This window comes from Oryzias latipes, chromosome 21 (assembly GCF_002234675.1).
Source record: "Oryzias latipes chromosome 21, ASM223467v1".
Lineage (NCBI taxonomy): Eukaryota > Metazoa > Chordata > Actinopteri > Beloniformes > Adrianichthyidae > Oryzias > Oryzias latipes.
The window spans coordinates 4,252,167-4,273,106 of NC_019879.2; the positions used below are offsets into that span (position 1 = coordinate 4,252,167).

Here is a 20,940-nt window from a genome sequence, read left to right on the forward strand (position 1 = left end):
GAAAAATGGTTTAGAAAACAAACATCACATCTACTTTAATGCGCATAGAATCAGACTGTATCCTTGCAGCTATAAATGCATTTTATTACCTAACATAAGGAAGACTAATCATAGAAATAATACGTTTTTATTAACAATTCTAAATCTGAATTTACATAAATAACACACATAAACTTAATTCTTTTTAAAATAAAAAATAAGTACATAACTGAGAGAAATAAATAAAATAAAAAACAAATATTTGTATTTGCCTAATTCTACGTCAACTTTTGACACTAAAAAAAATGTGCGTCAGCTACAAAATTATAAATAAATGATTGGATGTGATATAGTATTCCTGTTGAACAGGAGAAGCTTATGGATGAATTTCATGTAAAAATGAAAGTGATAAAAATTAAGAAAAGAAATATGTGAGCAAGGTAATACATAATATTTATTTATTTTATTTTTCTTCAAGTGGTTTACAAAATAGTAACTCCTCAATTCAGCTCCAGAGCGGAGCTCCGTTTGTCTAGACGATCTTTGTGTGGTGTGTTCAGCTGCTGTAAATCAGACGCGTTTTCCTCCAAACAGCGGACGTGAAGGGGAAGTCCGAAGCCTGCTTCAGGAAACGGGGGCCGGATAAGCATGGAAAAACCAGAAAACCCACCGCTGTAGAGTCGACCAGGTCGGCCCGGGACCCGGAGGAGGACAGGCGGAGACGCTTCCACGGCTCGACACGTACAGAGGGCAGCCGCCGGTCCCTCCCTCCCTCCCACAGCTGGAAGAAAGAAGAAAATGTGGCTGAACCCGGAGGAAGTCCTGCTGAAAAATGCTCTAAAGCTTTGGGTGACGGAGAGGAGCAACGACTTCTTCGTCCTGCAGAGGAGGAGAGGCCACGGAGAGGCTACGAGCAGGATCACAGGTAAACGGCTCAATGGTGTCTGTGACATTAGAACAACAGGCGCGCGCGCGCCAGCATGTTGGTGAGAGACATCAGCTGTTGGGGGGGAAACCACCAAACTGGAAACACAAGAAAGATAGCTGCAGATAATATGCAGGATCAACCCAAAATATTTAATTCACTGCATACCTGAGCTAGAAAATATAATTTAGGTCTAAACAACTAGTTTGAAAAAAAAAAAAAAAAGTGGGAAGTGAAACTCTCGAGCATGTAACACAATTATAATAAATTCATATGTGCTTGAAGGGGAAAGTACTCACAAATTCTATTGTATTTTTTTTAAATATGCAAGTTTTTGAGGTCCTTCAGATCCACAGAAGACTGTGACGTCACTGATCTAAACCCAAACTAGATTATGTAAAGATTTGTTTGCAGCACTTTTTGATTTTTATCACAATCTGACTGTAATGAGCAATGGTTTAAAAAAGTAAGACTTGTTTTTCGTTTTTACATTTCAAAATTAATGTAGTATATTAGTTTTCGAACACATAGATCTACAAACGTGCAAAGGTTTACGCTCAAGTGGCTGAAACTTTTGTTTATCGTGTTTTTTTTTTTTTTACTTAATCATTATTATCATGTAATACATGAAGGCATTAATATCATGGATTGTTGCTTAATTGTCAAATTTGTAGCTGAGTTTGATGTGTTTTTACAAAGGAACAGAAGTATTTTGGTTTAGTTTATTTCTTACATATAAAAATAACAGATAAATCCATCCCCTCACTGATACCAATAATCATTCATGCAATCCTTTTCAGTTAAGGGAATAAAAAGAGTCTTCATTTGACAGAACTGAAGAAGATAACACACTTGAAGAAGCTGTAGCTTATTAACGCCTACTCCTTCATACAACTTTGACACAAATAATAAAAAAACGTATTATGCTGGCGTTCCATTCGTTGGTCAAACCGTCCGTTTGCTCCACCTGCTGGATCCTTTTCAGGTGGGGCTACCAGAAAGGCGGGGTTCACCCTGGACGGGTCGCCGGCCTGTCGCAGGTTGGTGATCTGTCAATCACCATAAGTCACATTAGAAATATTATTTATCCTACAAGAGGCTGAATTTAAAAGAAAATGGAATAAGAAAATGATATAGCGTCCGTGTAAGCCCACATAAATAAATTAAATGCTGTTTGTTTTTATTCCAGAAGTTGTAAAAAAAATTACCTTAGAAGTTAAAAGTAAAGTTTGGATTTTTACTTATGTAAAAATACAGAGAAAAATGGGGGGGGGACACCTAATTACTAAAAATAATAATAAAAATAATAATAAACCATTACAAGTCTCATTGCTGGACTTGTTTACTATTTTTTAAGGGAAACGCCACCGATCGATGGTGGTTGATCAGGAATAGAAGTTGGCTAAACATTAGTTCCCTAACAAACAAACAAACAAAAACAGGTTCCGTCCCTCTATTTTCTTAAAGAACATGCAAAGGTGTCTGTTTGTTGCAGCCGTGGTCTGGTTGACTGATTCCCACTGCTGTGAGTAACAATGAAGCTTGTTTGGCTGCTTCCTCTAACTGATTTCCTCATTGTCTTGTTTTTAAACAAGACAGTGCAACGTGGGACATGGGTATAAATGATGTGAACACTTTTAGGGCAGACATGTTATCACTCCCTTTGTTGGAGTGATACCATTTTTTTGAATTTTTCTTAACAAAATATATTTTTAATTTGACCACATTTAAGGATTTCTGTTGTTAGATGGGGTTACAGTTGAAGAAGATGTGAAGATTTGCTATCTGCTGCCATCATCCATTATATAAGTGCACGTTTTGGCTAATGTGGCATGATTGCATGTCCATTTCTGCCTTTGTGCGCACAGTAGTGATGGCTGAAGTTATCTGAAAAATCCGCTGAACAATCCCGTTCTCTGGTTTTCATGTTCTGTTCCACCTTCTGGTGGAGAAAGCAGCTCAGGGCTGTTCTCATGCAGCAGCAGAGCAGGAGAATCCTTGCTACAGTTTGTTCTGAGTGTTTGTTCCCACTGTTGTCATAGCAGGAGTGGTGGTGGTGGGTGGTGGGGTGTCAGGGTAATGGCATTCAACATGAAATGTTTCTTTGAGATACAGTGAAGTTGTCAATTAACACAATATCATCAGGGAAAATTAACTTATTGTTTTCTTTGGTTATTATCTGTTAAGCACCAAAGCTTTAAATAAGTAAAAACCTCCAGGAAACACAACTCTGTCACTTTAGCTTGAATATATTTGTTTTTTAGATTTTCCTGTTTAGCATGAAATCAAATTCCTATAGTATTTTCATTGATGAATTATTGATTTATTACATAATCTGTGCGACAGATCACTGTAGGTCTGAAGTTGATATTTAGGGTGTGTGGTCTAAAGATTCTCTTCCTTGATAACAGAGATATCTGTCATCGAGCTACAGATGTCTGAAACAGGCCAAGGTGCAAAATGATCGTTTGTTTTGGTTAAAAATAAATCTTCTTCTTCCTCTTTCGGCTTCTCCCATCAGGGGTCGCCACAGCGAACAAGTCGCATGGTAAATTTGGCAATGTTTTACGCCGGATGCCCTTCCTGACGCAACCTTCTCAAACCGGGCTTGGAACCGGCACAGGGGTAGAGAAGGGAACAGGGAGCAGCCCGGAGTCGAACCCTGGTTTCACGGACGGAAGGCGCCGCAAACCAGCACGAGCTAAACCGGCTCCCTTTTGGTTAAAAATAAATAAAAAACTAAAAGATGTTCGTCATCGGCAAAGAAACTGTAAGAAAAAACATGTTAGTGAGTGATGGAGCTCACAAACCTGGTTTAGGTTGTAGAAATAAAGGGGTCTGAGAACAGAGCCATGTGGAACACCAGCTGGGATTGCAGGTGGGAGAGTTGGATTTCCTCTTGCAGGGATTTAAAGAAAAAAAAAGGTTTGCCTTGATAAATAGGATTCAAACCAGTTCAGATCTGTGGTCGAGATGCCAATGAAAAAACACGTGTGTAAAAGGATTCAAGACATATCATGTCTTTCTGAGGTTGTTTATAAGAAAACAGGAACATAAATACGATTTTGTGCCAAAAAACAATATTTTATTACACCATTAAAATGATGATGACACGTTTTTTGGCATCAAATCTTTTTCAACATTTCGATCATAATTAACCATTAGATAAATTACCTGTAGGGGCTTTCAGATGTTTATTTCTGTTCCTTTTCAGTGTTCTAACATTTGCAGACTAATGGATCAAGACGGTTTTTTTGGAGGAAAGGTTACCAGAGAAAGTCTGACGGTGACGGATGGTTCTGTGTTGCCAGGCTGCCGGGTTTGCAACGTCGAGCAGGTTGACTTTGAGTCTTCAGAAGTGGTTTCTTCTTGGCAGAGAGGCAGACGATCCTGCTAGAAGAAACTTTAAACCTCCCTACCTGCTGGGGGATTTTCTAATGCAGGTATTGACAAATGTGGTTTCATTACGGTGCATAAAACACTACATAAAAAAATACCAATAATAAAAAAAAATTTCACAACTTGACCAGTTGTACCTTTCAAAAATCTGTTTTCATTTGGTGCAGTTTTTCCAGTTGACTTGAGCCGAGCTGAAATCTAGCTTGAATCGCTATCTCAAAGAGCCTCTGCTGTCCTCTAGTTTGAGCGACTTTACAGATGCTAATTATGACACTTCACTGTCATTTTTCAGAATAGGAAGTGAGACTGCAGCTTAACCACAATTTCTAACTCTTTAGCTACACTAAACGCACGTCCTTGAACGGAAGGCCGTAGTGTTCACACGGGACAAGCAGGAAGGGGCTTCTTCTTCTTTTTCTACTGTTTATTAGCACCACCTACAGTTGGAAGAGGCTTGGTGCAAACTGTCCAAGCGGTGCAAATCTCATGAATCCTGTTTCAGGCTGTTTTTCCCCACAGCTCTATTCCGATACATTAAAGACTTCCAGAATTCCAGCAGGGCACAAACCGCAACTGTTAACTTCTCCCCCGTGATCAATTTACAAACGGTTGGCCCTTTAGTGAATAAAAAGGGACGCCATTCCTACATCGCTACCAAATCCGAACCCCTGATTGGTCAAAGTTCCAGCTGGTTTAACTTTCAACGCACATTCAATGGACGCACGTTTTTGCATGTAGAGCCCCAAAATGGTTGTTAAAAACTTGCGTTGTGATGCAATGCGGAAGCCCGAAATGCGCGTACAAGCGTTTTTATAGACTTTTCATTGAAAGTTGCTGCTTAAACGCGTCCCGGAGGGTGGTGTGAACGCAGCTTTCTCTTTTTATCTTAAAGTTAGGTAGTTTTCACCTGGAAGTTGCTAAATTTTCAGATTATTAATATTGTTTTTTTTGTAGTTTTAACATTTCATAGTGAAATTTGACTTGAATTATGATCATGCAGTTGAAACCGTATTCATTATATGACTGCAGCATTAAGACCTTTGTTCCTGTGTGCAGCTGCAACCTTTAGTCTCCTTTATGGCTGCTTTCTTTTCCCTGTCAGCCCACTGTCACTAATATGAACCAACGGAGCTAACAGCAAAAACATTTTGAAAAACAGTGGATAAGAGAGGATTTTTTTGAAACCTTATGGAAACGTATGTGTGCCTAAAGAACCTTTTGACCAAAACTTCTCCCTTGATTTTCAGTTTGGCTCCAAGACGTCTTAAATGTAACCCATATTAAAAAACTGAATCCTAAGACATAAAGCGTCATTGCTCTCGGATCACAGGAGATTGCTAAAGAACTTTTGCGCTTTTACTTGCATGCATATAAAAGGAGATGGACTTTGAGATGACAGTCTATTTCGTGCTATTATATGATTTTGTCCATGCTGAGCTCATTATTTTTCCATGTCGGTCAAAGTCTTCCTTATTGATGAGCTCAAAGGCCTCCTAAAGTCGTGGAGCTTGGAGAAACCAATCAGTCCAACAACCAAAAATCTGTCACTCTGAAATGTTTCCACACCGACAAGAAGCGCGTTTGGGTTTTTATTTTAAAACTCTTTGGAGCAGATCTTCTCTGGTTTAGGTTATTTGATGTCTTTTAACTTCAGTTGTTGAGTTTTGCTTTTCTGCTTCTATTTACTTGAGCTTTATCTTTCACTGGGGGATAATGGAAATTGCTTAAGTTCATTCTGAGCTGATTGCAGCTGGAGAAAACAGATAAAAGTCACTGATTCCACAAAGTGTCCTACAAGCTGACAGAGATCTGCAACGTTTATCAAATATACATTTCAACTGTAAGAGACGGAATGAAAAAAAAAAAAAAAGCCAGGACATTATTTTGTTTGATTTTTTTAAAGACCCATTCCAACGAAAAGTGTGTTTTGGCATTTTTAATGTTATTGGAGCATTTTTCTCATGATGGAGGACTTGTATAAGTAAAATTATACCCCAAAACTGCATTTTCTGAGTAATGTTTTTAATTCAATCGTTGTGAATTGTAAGCAGTTGAAAAAATTCCGTTTGAAAAAGCTTGTAGTTGATACATACGAACTATCGGCACGATATGAGGAAAACTTGCGATATTAGTGGTTGATATTGCGATGACGATATAACTTGTGGTATATGAACATATAGCAAAACAACCAAAAACATCATTTCCATTTCACTGCAACAGTTTAAAAATTACACTCCAAATGACCCTCACCTACAAAAGGAGACAAACATCTGACATAAAAGGGCTCCATCCGATTGGTCTATAATGCAAAGGAGTCCATTCGATTGGTCAAATACATAAATGGATTTGTTTGTTTCGTTAAATACTTCAAGCTGCCATAAGATTGTTTTAGCATATTTAAGGTAAGGATTTATTCGCTGTCTTTTGCGATATGCATTTTGCACAGCTTGACATTGCTATAACAATAAAATTGCAATGTATTGTGCAGGCCTAATCGGCAGGCGGCGAGCTCCCTGCTCTGCTGTATTTTTAATGCATCCACTTGTATATGTGGCACCCTTAAAGAAGGCAAAACTTCCTGTTTTGGCAAGTTTTTTTGCTCGGAGCTGAGTGTATTTGTTTTTACTTTCCTCAGATGCAGCTGAAGAAAAAAAAATGCACCTCTCACAAGCAATCAAAGCAAGAATAATGCACAAAACAATACAATCAGCAGCTTTACATTCAAGACGTATGAAACGTATGAAACTTGGGACAATTAGACATTAAATCAAAGATTGCTTGAAAGGGAGTGGAAGGAGGCAAACTAATATAATCCCATCCCTGAATTACCGTAACTATTTTCATTACATGATTTATCTTTATCCGGTTCATAACTTTTTTATCTGATATCTATGCCTCACCAACACAGTTTCAGGTCATAATAAACAGGTGGGTTGAATGAATGTGTGCTTCTTAGAGTGTACATTGAATGCTCCAGCAAAGGCAGGAGGCCCAGCACCACACACAACCCAGAGTCAGGGGCAGACAGCACAGCAGCCCGGTGTTTGGCTAAAAAACAGCTTAATCATGATTAAAATACCACTGGGACCACTATTGCAACACATAAGAATATGATTAAATTCAAGTTGAATCAGCACTCATTCCAGGTTAAACTCACTCTGAAGTAGTCCTGTGTCTTTATCAGCTGTTCAAGTTTGATCGTCATTGATGGGACCATGCACACGCAACTTTTCCATGACATCCATAGAGTCTGCACTTTTTAATCTATTTCTTTGAAGTAGTAAATAGTCTGTACTTGTACTCGTATAGCACTTTTAAACCCGTCTCAAAGGCCCAAGGTGCTTTACAGTCACACACACAGTCACACACTGGCGCCAACCTTCCACCAGAGGTAAGGTTGGGTTCAGTGTCTTGCCCAAGGACACTTGGACATATGGGCTGATATCCCATCGAGACGGGAATCGAAACGGAAATCTTCTAACCGGAGTTGACCGCCCACGGACGCCCAGAAATTGATTTTGAATTTGCTTTAAAATAAAAAATCAAACAGAAATATAAATCAGTAACTTTTGCTACTTTCGATGTTTATCCTTAACAGATAAAGGAGTATAGCATTTCCATTTTTTTTTTATTTCTGCTGCACTAGAAAATGCATAAAAGCTGTTTTTTATTGCTATCAGAAGGAGTTAATGTAGCTGTCATTTAAAAAGTTAGTTTTTTTCTATTTTGCAGGTCTTCTAGTGGGGGCTCTCGACACAGTGCTGGACTCCAATGCCAGAATCACTCCCTTCCGGATCCTTCTGCAGGTTCCTGGCTCCCAAATTAGCTGGGTCATTGCTAGTGGTATGATAAAGCACCAAATGTCTTAAGTTGATCTAGAAATGTCTGTTTTGCTGCCCCATGTGGCATAATGTCCTCATCATTATGTTCATCAGGGGCTGCTGTAGAGGAGGTGAACAAGCACTGGGATTGGCTGGTCCATAATTTGCTGCACTCTCTGTCTGTGTTTGAGAACAAGGACGATGCTGCCAGCTTTGTCAGAGGAAAAGTCAAGGTTCGAAATGCACCAGAGCACGACTAAAAAACGCAACTGTACCAGCAGGGATTGTTCTGAACGTCTAAAAACTTTGTTTCCTACTTTGAGGATTAGAAAACGTTTTTTTGCAGCATTTTATAAATGGATTGATCGGTTCCGTCTTCTGTAGGGCCTCATTGCAGAGGAGGTTCGGGGCCGCCAGGCTGCTCAAGAAGAGGATCCCCAGAAGTTTAGGGAAGCACTCCGAAAGTTTGAACTGCACTTTGGTCTCCCTTCATCAGAGAAACTGGTGACGTACTACTCCTGCTGCTGCTGGAAGGCCCACGTGCCTCGCCAAGGATTCCTCTACCTCAGCACCAACCACATGGCGTTCTATTCCTTCCTGCTGGGGAAGGAAGGTCTGTACACCAAAGTGAGGGACGTTATTTTCAAGCAAAGGTCCCTTTAATTTAAGCATCTTCTGACATGTCTTTTGTTTTTATTTTCTCTGGAAAAAAGCTGCAAATTCAACTTCATCTTTACTCCTAATTTGGTGTGATTTTTACACAAACAGATGTGTTTTGTCCCTCTTGTTGTTTTCTTCAGTGAAGTTTGTCATCCCTTGGGCGGAGGTCACACGGTTGGAGCGGGTCTCCACCGGTAAATTGACTGAAGCTATCCGGGTCAGCACTCGAGTGCGGCAGAGGGAGTTCTCCATGTTCCTAAACCTGGACGAGACTTTTGGGGTCATAGGTCAGCTGGCTGACATTGCCCTGAGGCGGCTGCTGGACAGCGAAGGTTTGGAGCTGGACCGAGTCCTGCAGCAGCCGGCACGCATCACCAAGAGGTCAGCAATGCAACTTTACTCCAACTTGTGTTTTTATTCATCTCATTTCAAGTCAGGATTCTAAATTATTCCCCCAAAATAACTTTATTTAATTCTAAAGTAGCTTGAAAAACTTGCTGGAAACTTTCTGTTATTTTGACAGTGTATTAATTTTTTTTAGGGATTTAATAAAGAAATGATTGCTGTCAAGACAAATAAACGCTGCTCAACTCAGAACACATCGCTTCCAATTCCTTTGTAATACAAAGCATTCATTATTTAAATTAATTATTCCAAACCACTTAATTATTTTTTATTTGCAAAAAATTAAAATAGGATACAGAATTTCCCATTTCCTAGTTCTTACAAACTGTAATGATCTTCTTAATGCTGTAAAAAGGGTTTTTATTAGGGCTGCACGATATGAGGAAAACTCGCGATATGCGATATTTAAGATTAATATTGCAATAACGGTATAATTTGCGGTATATAAACAAATAACAACATAATCAAAAACATCATTCCCATTTCATTGCAACAGTTTAAAAATTACACTCCAAATGACCCTCGTTGACATAGGAGACAATCATCTAACATAATAGGCCTCCATCCAATTGGTCAACAAGGTGAAGGCGTCCATCTGATTGGTCAAATGCATAAAGGGATTTATTTGATTCGTTAAATGCTTGAAGCTGCCTTAAGGTTGTATTAAAACATTTTAGGTTTACGATTTATTGCGATTTTCACTGTCTTTTGCGATATGCCTATTGCAGAGCTGGATATTGCGATAACGATAAATTTGCGATATATTGTGCAGGCCTAGTTTTTATGCATCAAAACAAAGTGTGACAGAGTATAGATGTGTTTTAGCACACAACCAGAAATGTTCTCAGCACATTTGTTTAAATTCTACATTTTATTTCTGTTCTTTTATGGAGCACAAAATGTTACAAAAAGTATGCCACATAAGTCCAAATAAGAAGTAAAAATTCAAATAGTCCCTGCTGTTAAAATTAACTCAGTCCACATTATTATTGTTGCTGAATAATTTTGGCCTGGTCATTGCAGTGAAGCCATCATTATCTCATTTGTAATGCTTTTATTGGCCTACTGTATGTACGTATGTAGGTTACATATTTATATATTCATTTCAGCTCCTGGGTGACCAAGTTCCTCATCCAATCTCAAAGGGACTGACCAGCCACTCTGTGGCGGAAACTCATGTCAGCCTTTCATATCAGAGATCTTTACGTTCCGGGCTTGACCCAGAGCTCAGGACCACTGGTGATGTCATAGATTGACCAGTAATTCAATTTAACTCCATTTTATTTGTATTGCCCAAAATAACAACAACAGTCGTCTCGATGGGCTTTGTGCGGATAAATGTAGGGTAAAACATAAAATCAAAAGGATCATGAACACACACAAGTCAATAGAAAGATTCTAAACTGATCAAACTAAACTGGACATCCCTGCCCTTAGGCCCTCTACGTGGTAATTGCCAGCTTAGGCCCCTTCTTCATGACTACAGACTGACACAGGGTTACTGTGGCTGCTGCACCTGTCAATCTCACACTCTCTACCCTTCACTCGCTGAACAAGACCCAAAAATACTTAAAAATACAAAAATACTTAAAGTCCCCCTTTTTTGATCTATTTAAGAATTGTTCCAAGTGGTCTTTTTATTATGATAATGCCACTTTGAGCCAAAATTGAAAAAATAACTGTCATTTCTTTAGGACATAGTTTCTGCAGAGCAGCAGGAGTTCATTAGAAATTCACCTCAGAGTTGTGGGCGGGGCTGTCGGCGTAGAGTAAGCCTATCCTTTATTTCCCATCATCAATCTGTTTACATGCTCTCCTGCTAGCTTACAGTCCCTCACAACTCAGATCTAAAATTAGCGTCACAACAAACAATATTGGAGCCTTCCAGCTGTACAGTTTTGAGCCAGATCTAGTTCAGACGAGGAAAACAAAGATGAACATTCATCTACTAGAGGATACATCAGAACGGAGCGAAGCAGAGAGCTTTTCTCTAAGTTACAGCTATAGGCTTTTTCCAACTGTATTGATGTGTCTGCTCCTGATACACAATGATGTGAATAAAGAAATACTCAGAAATGCTTTTTTAATTTTAATTTTCTTTATAAATGTCTTTCGTCTTGAGAAAAATGACACAAAACATGTAAAAACAACCAACAACACTATTCTTACCCGAGTGGGTCTTTAAACTTCTCTACTTGAGGCAGGAGCTCTTTACCCACCCAGAGAGAACAAACCACTTTTTCCAGTCAAGAACAATGCCCCCCCCCCCCGACTATTAATTCTTATTCCTGCCATCGACTATGAACTGAATCCATGCTGTCCTGCCTCCATGAAGCCAAGAGAACAACATCAACTGCAAAAAGCAATGATGACATTATACGGTTCCCAAACCAGACTCCTTCCAGCCCCTGGCTGCTCCTAAAATATCTGTTTGTATAAATTATGACCAGAACCGATGATACAAGGCTTCACATGCTCTGGGAACAGGTTAGACTTTCTGCGATGCGAACCAGGCTTCTGCCTAGGTTGTACGCCCTTAATACGAGGCCCGAGACCCCATATTCGCAGAGCATCTCCCATAGAACACAGCGGGGGGTCAAGAGTGAAGGCTTGACCTCACTCATGAACCGTCATAGGGTCGCACTGTTCCTCAGAGGTTCAACCAGCGGATGAAGTTTCCCCTCCATTATCTTGAAGCAGAAATTTCATGTAGAATATCAAAATGTATAAAAAAAAACACATAATTTCCCAAGAGTCTCCAACTTTAATGTGTGATTACATGTCCTCATCTGGTTTTATGTCACATAAACGATAAAATGTACCGTTCTTTCACTTGATGCTCTTTGAATTTGATGAAGACATAAAAAGTCAAAATGCAGTGGACACAAACCACAACGACTGAGACGGTGATTAAAAAAAGCTTTTTCTAAACAAGAAGTGACCTGCCAGAACTGTGTGTTGCATTCATGTAAGACAGACGATAAGAAACATAAAACACAGCTGCTTGTTGTACTAGAAACATGTAAACAGACAATTATTACAAAAAACGATATTGTAATACATTCTTTCCAAAGTGTTCTCTGATGTTACAAGTGAAGAAAATGTGAACTAAAGATGCTGGAACCTGCTCTGTTCCACCCCAGGGTCCTGGAGGAGCAGGCTTTGAGGGAGTACGTCCTGGCTCTGTTTCGGCTTCCTCGTGCAGAGAAGCTCCACGAGCTGGCCTCGTGCTCCGTGTGGACGCCGCACGCCCGCTGCCACACAGCCGGGACTCTCTACACCACCGATAGTTATCTGTGTTTCTGCAGCAGAGAGGAAGGCAGCTGCACTCTCCTCATCCCCCTCTCAGAGGTACACGACTGCCGGGATTTATTGAAAGTTCAAGAAACTCTAATTTCAATGGTCCTTTTAGAGTGACGCTGTGACAAAAAAATGTGTTCTTGATCCTGTGTTTACTGTAAATGGGTCGGAAATGTAATTATACTGCATATTTAAAAGCAGAGTAACTTAATTTTAGTGAATTTTTTGTGCCTTCGCTTTTAGGTCCAGATCTTTTTTACATTAAAAAAAAAAAGTAACCTATATTTGTCCAGGCAAGACAGATAAAGAACAATATTCTTATTTTTAGCTGGGGTCTGGCAAAAGATAACATAGAGATAAAGATACTTTATTAATCCCAGCTTGGGAAATTCGGTTGTTGCAGCGACTGTGTACAGGCTTAGTGACAAACAAACAAGAGTGACAATGAGGAAAGGCAAGACCTTCTGAGAAAAGACAGCAACAGACAAACCTTTCCAGTCTCTGGCTACAGCAGACCGAAAGGACAGAGAACCGAACGATGAGTTTTAAAGCCATCTTCGCTCTAAAATCCCAGCATAGAAAGAAAAAAAGCAACAAAAAAACTAAGGAGTTCCTTCTTTTCAGCATCATTTGTTTCTTCAGGTTTTGTCCATAGAAAAGGCAGAGAGCACCACCCACCTTCCCAACCCGGTAATCGTAAGCGTTCGGACTAAAAAGGCCTTCCAGCTGATCGACCTGCAGGACAGGGACGAGCTGGTGGAGAGCATGAACTCCAGGCTCCGAGCTCTGCAGTGGAAACTGTCCGTGTTTCGCAGAAACAATGATAGCAAGAGGAACCCGGTAAGACAGATTCTTTCAGGATTTTAACATGTAGGGTTGGCGTAATTTAAGAGATTTCAATCTGTATGTAGGCTACTGCTTTTTAAAGTCAGGAAGGTCCTTAGCAACCGTTGCTAGTGTCGTTAAGTAAACCTCTAATGACAAAGTACAGGAAACAATTCATCGGCCGTACGTACCGACTTTTCTGACGACTTTGGCCAAATCTGACAAACGACAAGATCTAACAACATGACATGGGGAAACGACGTATCTAACGACACTAGGAACGGTTGCTAAGGACTTTCCTGACAACGTAGTGAGATGACAAGGGGGAAAAGACAATGACAAAGACATGTGGAAAGTTTTAAACATCACAAAACAAATGCAGAGTAATATTCAAAGAAGCATGGGCACGCAGAAGATATTGCTTAGTGCGAGAAACATGTGTTTATGAGGGGAGATTATATAATAATGTTAAAATGAGCATCATGTTTCCCCCCACATGGTCTCAGTGCTCTCCAACACCGTACTACACCTTCTATTATGACACTGGGTGCTCCGATGAGGAGGAGAAAGAGGAGCAGGTCCTGCGTAACACCGTAAATAGTGAAGCTCTCATGACGGCTTTCAACCAAACCCATCCGGGAACCAATGGCAACAACGTGAGTAGAGTCTCCGTTCTTCTGTGTTGCTTTGTTCTGGGTCATTCAAACGCCACCATCCGTGTGTTTGTGTCAGAACACGGAGCTGGTGAAGCAGCGACTCTGGGAGGATCATTTCACAGAGTTTGGTCGCGGAGTCCACATGTTTCGAACAGACAAGATCCAGAGGCTGGTCGCCATGGGGATCCCAGAGTCGCTACGGGGGGAGCTGTGGATGACTCTCTCTGGTAAAAAAAAAACATACTGTAGTAACATTTTTAAGAAAAATGTATTTAAATTGAAAAATTATTGTTAATTCAGGAGTTGTGTGTTTTTTTTAAAGGGTAACCAAAGAATAAATCAACTTATTTTTGGCTGTTTACCTGCACAAATGGGTGTTGACTGTTGGTCCTTGCCAAATTTTGACAATTTCAATTAAACTTGTTTAGATTTTAGTCTAAAGCCGTCTGTGTGCAAACTGTTTTAGCTCTCAGAATGTTGGTCATCTGGAAACATTTTACGTGCCAACTGTGGTCCAGAATTTAGACTTAGAGAAATGCCGGTAGTTAAGCGTCACATCCTCTTGCGTCTGTTTGTTGTGTCAGTGTTTCATGGTTTATTTTAGTTTGTGACCACTTCCTCAACATGGTGACAGTTCCTCATGTAAAAGAAGCCACAAAGCAAAGTATCTAAACACAAAACTGGTGGTGCTTTCACTCTGAGCGTGTGACGTGCGTTCTGGAAGGCCCTTAAAGCACATTTTTATGTTTAGCCTATGGTGTTGACACTGGACAAGCAGCGATGGGCTTCTTCTGCTTTTTCTACTGTTTACCAGCACATGTCTTCCACCTGTTGGAAGAGGCTTGGTGGGAAATGTTGAAGAAGTGCAAATCTCTCAAATCTTCTTTTGCAGCTGTGTTCTGTCATAGAAAGACTTGGTATCATAGAATTCATGGTTAATTGACAAAGGTTTGGCACTAACGTCAATTTAAAGTGACGCCACCAAATCCAAGTCCCTGGTTGGTCAAAGTTCGACCTGGTTTACCTTTCAACGTGCATTTAGTGACTGTGGGTTTTCTATGAAAATGGCTATTGAACTTTGTGTGTATGCACGTTTACATAGACCTTTCATTGGAAGTGATCGCTTGAACGCGTTTTGCAGAGGGCGCTTGGAGCGTTAATCATGAGATTGTCTCCTCATTGAATTTTGTCTAACGTTCTGTCTGAATCTTTTCATAAAGACGGAATTGATCTCGGATAACCATCGAGCATTAGAAACCCAACTGTCGCTGTTTTTTGCTTCACGACCTACAGTAGGGGGTCAGACAGCCGGAAGAGTTTTAGGCGTGAGAGTTCTTCTTTTGGTCTGTGCAGACGCATCGTCTGACCTGGAGTCCCACCAGGGCTACTACAGCAGCCAGGTGCAGAAGTCGATGGGCCATAACAACCTGGCTACTGAGGAGATTGAACGGGACCTGCACCGCTCCCTACCGGACCACCCAGCCTTCCAGAACCCCACCGGCATCGCCGCTCTCAGGCGTGTCCTCACTGCCTACGCCCACCGCAACCCACGGATTGGATACTGTCAGGTAAGGAAGAAAACGCCTGCTCTTGCTTTTTAGAGCTGGAGACCAGTACTAAATGAAAGATGCAAACATTGATTTCATGTTTTTCTTTTTTGTAAGAGTTTCTCTTCTTTTTCTCTAGTCCATGAACATCCTGGCATCAGTGCTTCTGCTTTATGCCAAAGAAGAGGAAGCTTTCTGGCTGCTGGTGGCCATTTGTGAGAGGATGCTGCCTGATTACTTCAACCGCAGGGTTATCGGTGAGAAGCCTTTGTAATTGCGGCTGTATTGTGTAAGGTCTTGTTTTTTTTTATTTTCAATAAATGAAAAAAAAAAGAGGATTGTTTCTGGTCACCACATATTAAGGTCTAATTTCCTGTGTTTGTGAGGCTGTTTATTCTTTTAACAAGCAGAGCACACATGAAACAATTTCCTTGTCCGTTTATCCCTGCATGTTTGTGGGCGTTTTTAAAAATACTCAGGATTTTGTTTTGAGACCTGGCCATGCATCAAAGATCAGAAGTAAACAGTGGCTTTTAAAATGAGTACCGGTATTATTAATTTTTTTCATCCTTCTTTCCAAGAAGTCAAAGCGACAACATATTTATCCTGAAAAATACTTGAGATAACCTCTATGTTTGAGGTAAAACAAATGAATATGTATTTCTGGATTCATTTGGTTGTAGAACTTTGGTAAAAGCTATGATATGAAGGTTACGCCGCTAATGGTTGCCCACCTGCTCACTTTTGCCAGCAACTTGAATAATGAACATAAAAAATGAGCCAAAACCATGAAAATGTACCTCATTAAACTACATCAAATCTGGAGTCTGCTGCCATCTAGTGCTGAAAAGAAGCAAAGCGATAAAGAATCTGAAGCTAGAGACTGTCTTTTGGGATTTACACTTTTGTAGATATTGTATTTTGACTTGTAATTAAATCCATATTGGGCTTAATAAAAGAATTTATAGTCTAAGTTGCCATCAATTCTGAGCAAAGCTAAGTGGCGGCGCTTTTTATTCTGCCTCTGCAGGAGCCCAGGTGGACCAGTCTGTGTTTGAAGAGCTGATCAGGGAACGTCTCCCTGAGCTGGCTGAACAAGTGCCTGACCTCTCCACCCTGTCCTCAGTCTCCCTGTCTTGGTTCCTCACGCTTTTCCTCAGCGTCCTACCCTTCCAAAGCGCCGTCTGCGTGGTCGACTGCTTCTTCTATCAGGGAATCAAAGCCATCTTTCAGCTGGGTTTAGCTGTGCTGGAGGCCAACGCCGCGCAGCTCTCTGCGTCCAGCGATGACGGACAGGCCCTCATGATTCTTACCAGGTCATTTAATGATACTTTGTGAGGCATGAATCGTGTAAAAGCTAAAGGTTGTATTAGAAATCTCATATTTTATGTTAAAGCATAATAAATCTCCTTTTTCTGCACCTTCTAGTTTCCTGGACCAGGTTGGAAGTGAAGAGTCGCCTACAACCTCCTCACCTGCAGAGAACACCTCCAACACAGATCAGCCCCCTGCTGGGGTCGTCAACATCACCGACCTCATCAACCAGTCCTTTGTGGTAAGAAACGTGCACAGGGGGGATGTTTTGAGTCTTCTCATTTTTTTTTTTAATATTGAAACCTGTAACTGAACTGTTGTTTTTGTATCCAATCAGAAATTTGGAGACCTGACGGTGCGCCACATTGAGCGTCTTCGCTGTCTACACAGAATCCAGGTGTTGCAGGCACACGAGGACACCATCAAAGAAAACACAGTAAGGGAAGAAAAAAAACACTCTATATAAAGAAATTCATGACTGTAACAAATGTGCAAAAGCCGAGGATCTTCTCTTTATCAGAGAAAGTTAGTGAGCTTCTTTGTAGACTGTGGCATTCACGTTTCTTGTTTAACCTCTTAAAGTTCCGATCTCCTTTTGATCTGCTTTAAAAGCGTTCCCAGCGGTCTCATATTTAGGATGATGCCGCTTTTTGCCAATATCGTTTTCTAGGACACCGTGTCTGCAGAGCAGCAGGAGGACAATCTTGCCTCTGAGTTGTAGGCAGAACCGTTGGTGCAAAGCAACCCCTGCCTGCTTAACTCGTATTGAAATTTCTGCTGAGTTGTTCTCTTAATTGGTTTAGAATAATTTTGTTGTTAAAGGTTTAGCCATAAACATATGTTTCAGGTTGAAGTCTGTTGTGACCTGTTAGTAAGTGGTTCTAAAAGATAAAAAAAGCAGAATTTTTAATTTTTTTAATTTCTTTTTTATGTTTGGCTCGACTGTCCAGTTTCTAACCGTTTCTCCTTCTGTGTTTTTAGCTACGTCTGACAGCAGCTGAAGTCTACATTTCTCCAGAGACTCTGTCTGACCTTTACGACCTCTTTAAGGTGTTCACTCACCCTTCTTTCCTGTTACAATCCTTCCTCACTTTTATATCTTCTCTGCTCATCAACCGCCATCTTCTCCTCCAGACAGAGCATTTCATCAGCCTATACTGGGGCGACAGCAGCTCTGCAGCAGCGGCGGAAGCAGCCGCGTGGCAGTACAGCGACCCCGGATGCACTTTTGTGGAGCGGCAGTATCGGCTGGACCGGCCCCAGTTCAAAAGCCTGTACGGGCTGCTGGCTCCGTGGCCAGCCAGCTCTAACCAACGACACGCTGGCCCACCGTACCTTCACCCTGCTGGACCAGGACCAGGACAACCTGGTCACCTTCAAGGACTTTGTCAGCTGGCTTGGTGAGTGGAAACGACAAAATTATTTGTCCAAAGAATAAGAAAAAGCTCCTAAACGTGACATTTTTATGTATTTTTGAAGACATTCTCTACTGTGAAGACCTGAATGAGAAGATAAGGCTGCTGTACCGCCTTCACATTCCTCCAGGTCATTAACTCTGACTATAAAAAGACTCTCTCTGATTGGCCGTCAGCTCTGCAGCTGCTGAACGACACTTCCTGTGTTTCTGTCTGCAGCACTGACAGAGAATGAGGACGACCCCTCCGTGCTGAAAAGCCCCCTGCTGTCCACAAACAGACCCCTCTACGTCAGTCTGCCCTCTGGTTGGTCCTGTTATACTCACCTGCTTGCCAAACCTTCACTTTGGCAGGTTTTTTCTAAAATTGTAGGGGATTTTCACCCTCTTCTGGACTGGATGGGCCAATGCTGGATATTTTTGAACTGCAAAATAATTCAAATCAGCAAAAGTTTACATTAATATAAACCTTCATAGAAAGATTTGAAGATTTGTGTAAATGTGGCAATTTAAACGTATTTGTGCGGGAGACATAGCGTGGAGATTGATTGACGAGGTCAACAGCCAATCAGGATGCAGAACACAGTGCTGTTTAAAAAAAAACAAAAGCATGTAAAAATGCTCTGAAATAACTGCAATTTTCTTTGAGCTTTGGCCAAACCTTCACATTTAAATATGATCAAATACTTTTTTTCTGACTTAAGAAAATCTTTTTTTTTCCCAGGTAGTGCAGATGAGTCAAAAGGTTACCATGAACAACTGAAGCAGATGCTGCAGGATTTGGCCAAAGAGAAGGAGAAAGACGTGGAGAAGCCTTTGCCGCTGATGAATCAGGTGAGACGGTTTACCCAAAAAAATAACGAGTTTTTGCTCTACAGCAATCCCTCGCCGCATTGTGGTTCACTTTTCACGGGCTCCCTGTGTCGCTGAATTTTTTCAAAGCATGTTTTTCTTGTTTTTTAACAGTGCACTGTGTTCTGTATTCTGATAGGATCTCGTTGACCTTGTCAATAAATCTCCTTTGTGCCGTGTCTCCTGTACAGAATGTGTACACAAATCCCTTGTTTACCTTAGGCTACTTTTAGAACATAACCCCTGCGATGATTGAGGGAACACTACGTAAAAAATGATTATTTTTTTGCCAATTTTTGTTGATTTTTTTTTTTCCACACAGAGAGAATTCATCCAGTTCTGTAAGACCCTATCCTACATGTTCCATGTTGACCCAGAGGAGAATGAACTCTTCCAGGCCATCGCCAAGGTAACCAGCCTCGTCCTGCAGATCGGTGAGGCGGGCCATCGCGGAGAATCCCTGAGGTCAGAGGTCACCAGCGAAGAGGATCCAAAACCAGCGGGACTTGGTGGTGGCAGTAGTGATGGGGGTTTGGAGGCAGAAGAGGACTGGATGGTTAGCTACGCTCAGATCTTAGCATCAGTCCTGACTGAGCAGGCGCTGGTGAGCTTCTTTGAGAAGCCGGTCAATCTGTCTGCCAAGATCACAGCCGCCAAAGAGAACCAGTACCAGCAGCGGGCCGGTTTGCTCGTGCTGCAGCAGAGGACCAGGAGACTCCAGTGAAATAAGCCAAAGTGAAAGAGGAGTAAACCCATAACCTGTAATTGATATGAGTGAACTTGTGTTCAGGTGCATAGGCTAAAAGGCCTTATTGCGATCTGACACATTTACCGAGGTTAAGTGTTCCTGCAGCTGAACCTGGACGCCATGACCTAGAACTGACGACACACTGGAATCCTTTGAGCCAAACGTTTGATCCAGTTTTCAGTGACGGTCCATGTAATGGATGGCTGACTTATGCAGGAACAATGCCAAATTAAATTGAAGTCAAGCGAAGATCTCTGCTGTCTCAAGTATCCTCAGTTTTTAATCAGCCTCACTAAAATGTTTACACTGTAATTATTTACATTGTTAAAGGTTATAAACCTTTGGTTTATAAAACTTTCCCCTCACACGTGCTTTAAAAAAAGGCCTTATTAGAATTCATTACTGAGTGTGACTGAGAAGTGCTCATTTTCTATCTCTTGTATTATTTCTATTTCTTTACCATTAAATGTTTTAATATGCAAAGTCTCCAGTGAATGATATCCAGAACTTTTTTTTTTAAACAGTTCTTCAAATCTTGCGGTTTGTATAGAGCAGTTGCAGTGCTTTTGGTTTTAAAAGAAACTACTTAGGTTTGGGGAAGTGTTAAAGTCAAAAATGCTTAAAAGTGTAATACCGAAAACAGCCACTGAGGAAAAACTCAAACATAATGTAGCTTTAGAACTTTTTGAATCCCTTTCCAGGGTCGCAGGAACCAACCCAGCTACTGTAAGGCGAAGGTGGGATAAACCGTTAGTATGACGGAGTATCGGGGCAACCGCAAAAATGAACAAATATGAGAATAAATTCAAAAAATGATGAGAAAAAAGTCAAAATTTTACGAGAATTAAATTAAAAATTCAATATTTTGTGATGATAAAGTTTTAGGTTCATTAGTTATAAGTTGAAAATGTACTAAATTAAAGTCATTTTATGATGCAAGAGGCCTCAGCAGCAAAAAAGAAGCAAAATCGTGTTTTAGGTCGATACAGTGAGTAGAGGACAGTAGAGGACATTGTAAGTGGTTACTTTAGCATGGCTTCCACAAATAAGGAAATGCTGACTCAACATTGAAAGCAGAGAAAGCAGTATAGTAGC

At 40.8% G+C, this 20,940-nt stretch overlaps 1 protein-coding gene across 1 annotated transcript; it reads left to right on the forward strand.

Annotated features, from left to right (window-relative positions):
• Window positions 1–471: 471 nt before the first annotated feature.
• Window positions 472–20,331, forward strand: LOC101158488 (TBC1 domain family member 8). Its single transcript, XM_011489241.3, is given in 21 exon segments — window positions 472–904; window positions 8,036–8,146; window positions 8,239–8,357; window positions 8,509–8,737; window positions 8,925–9,165; window positions 12,333–12,540; window positions 13,132–13,329; window positions 13,821–13,970; window positions 14,047–14,197; window positions 15,324–15,538; window positions 15,657–15,774; window positions 16,548–16,833; window positions 16,946–17,072; window positions 17,169–17,267; window positions 17,813–17,881; window positions 17,966–18,142; window positions 18,144–18,231; window positions 18,311–18,376; window positions 18,466–18,552; window positions 18,970–19,079; window positions 19,420–20,331. Coding segments are annotated over 21 exon segments (3,378 nt in total). The 5' UTR covers window positions 472–777; the 3' UTR covers window positions 19,822–20,331.
• Window positions 20,332–20,940: the final 609 nt, after the last annotated feature.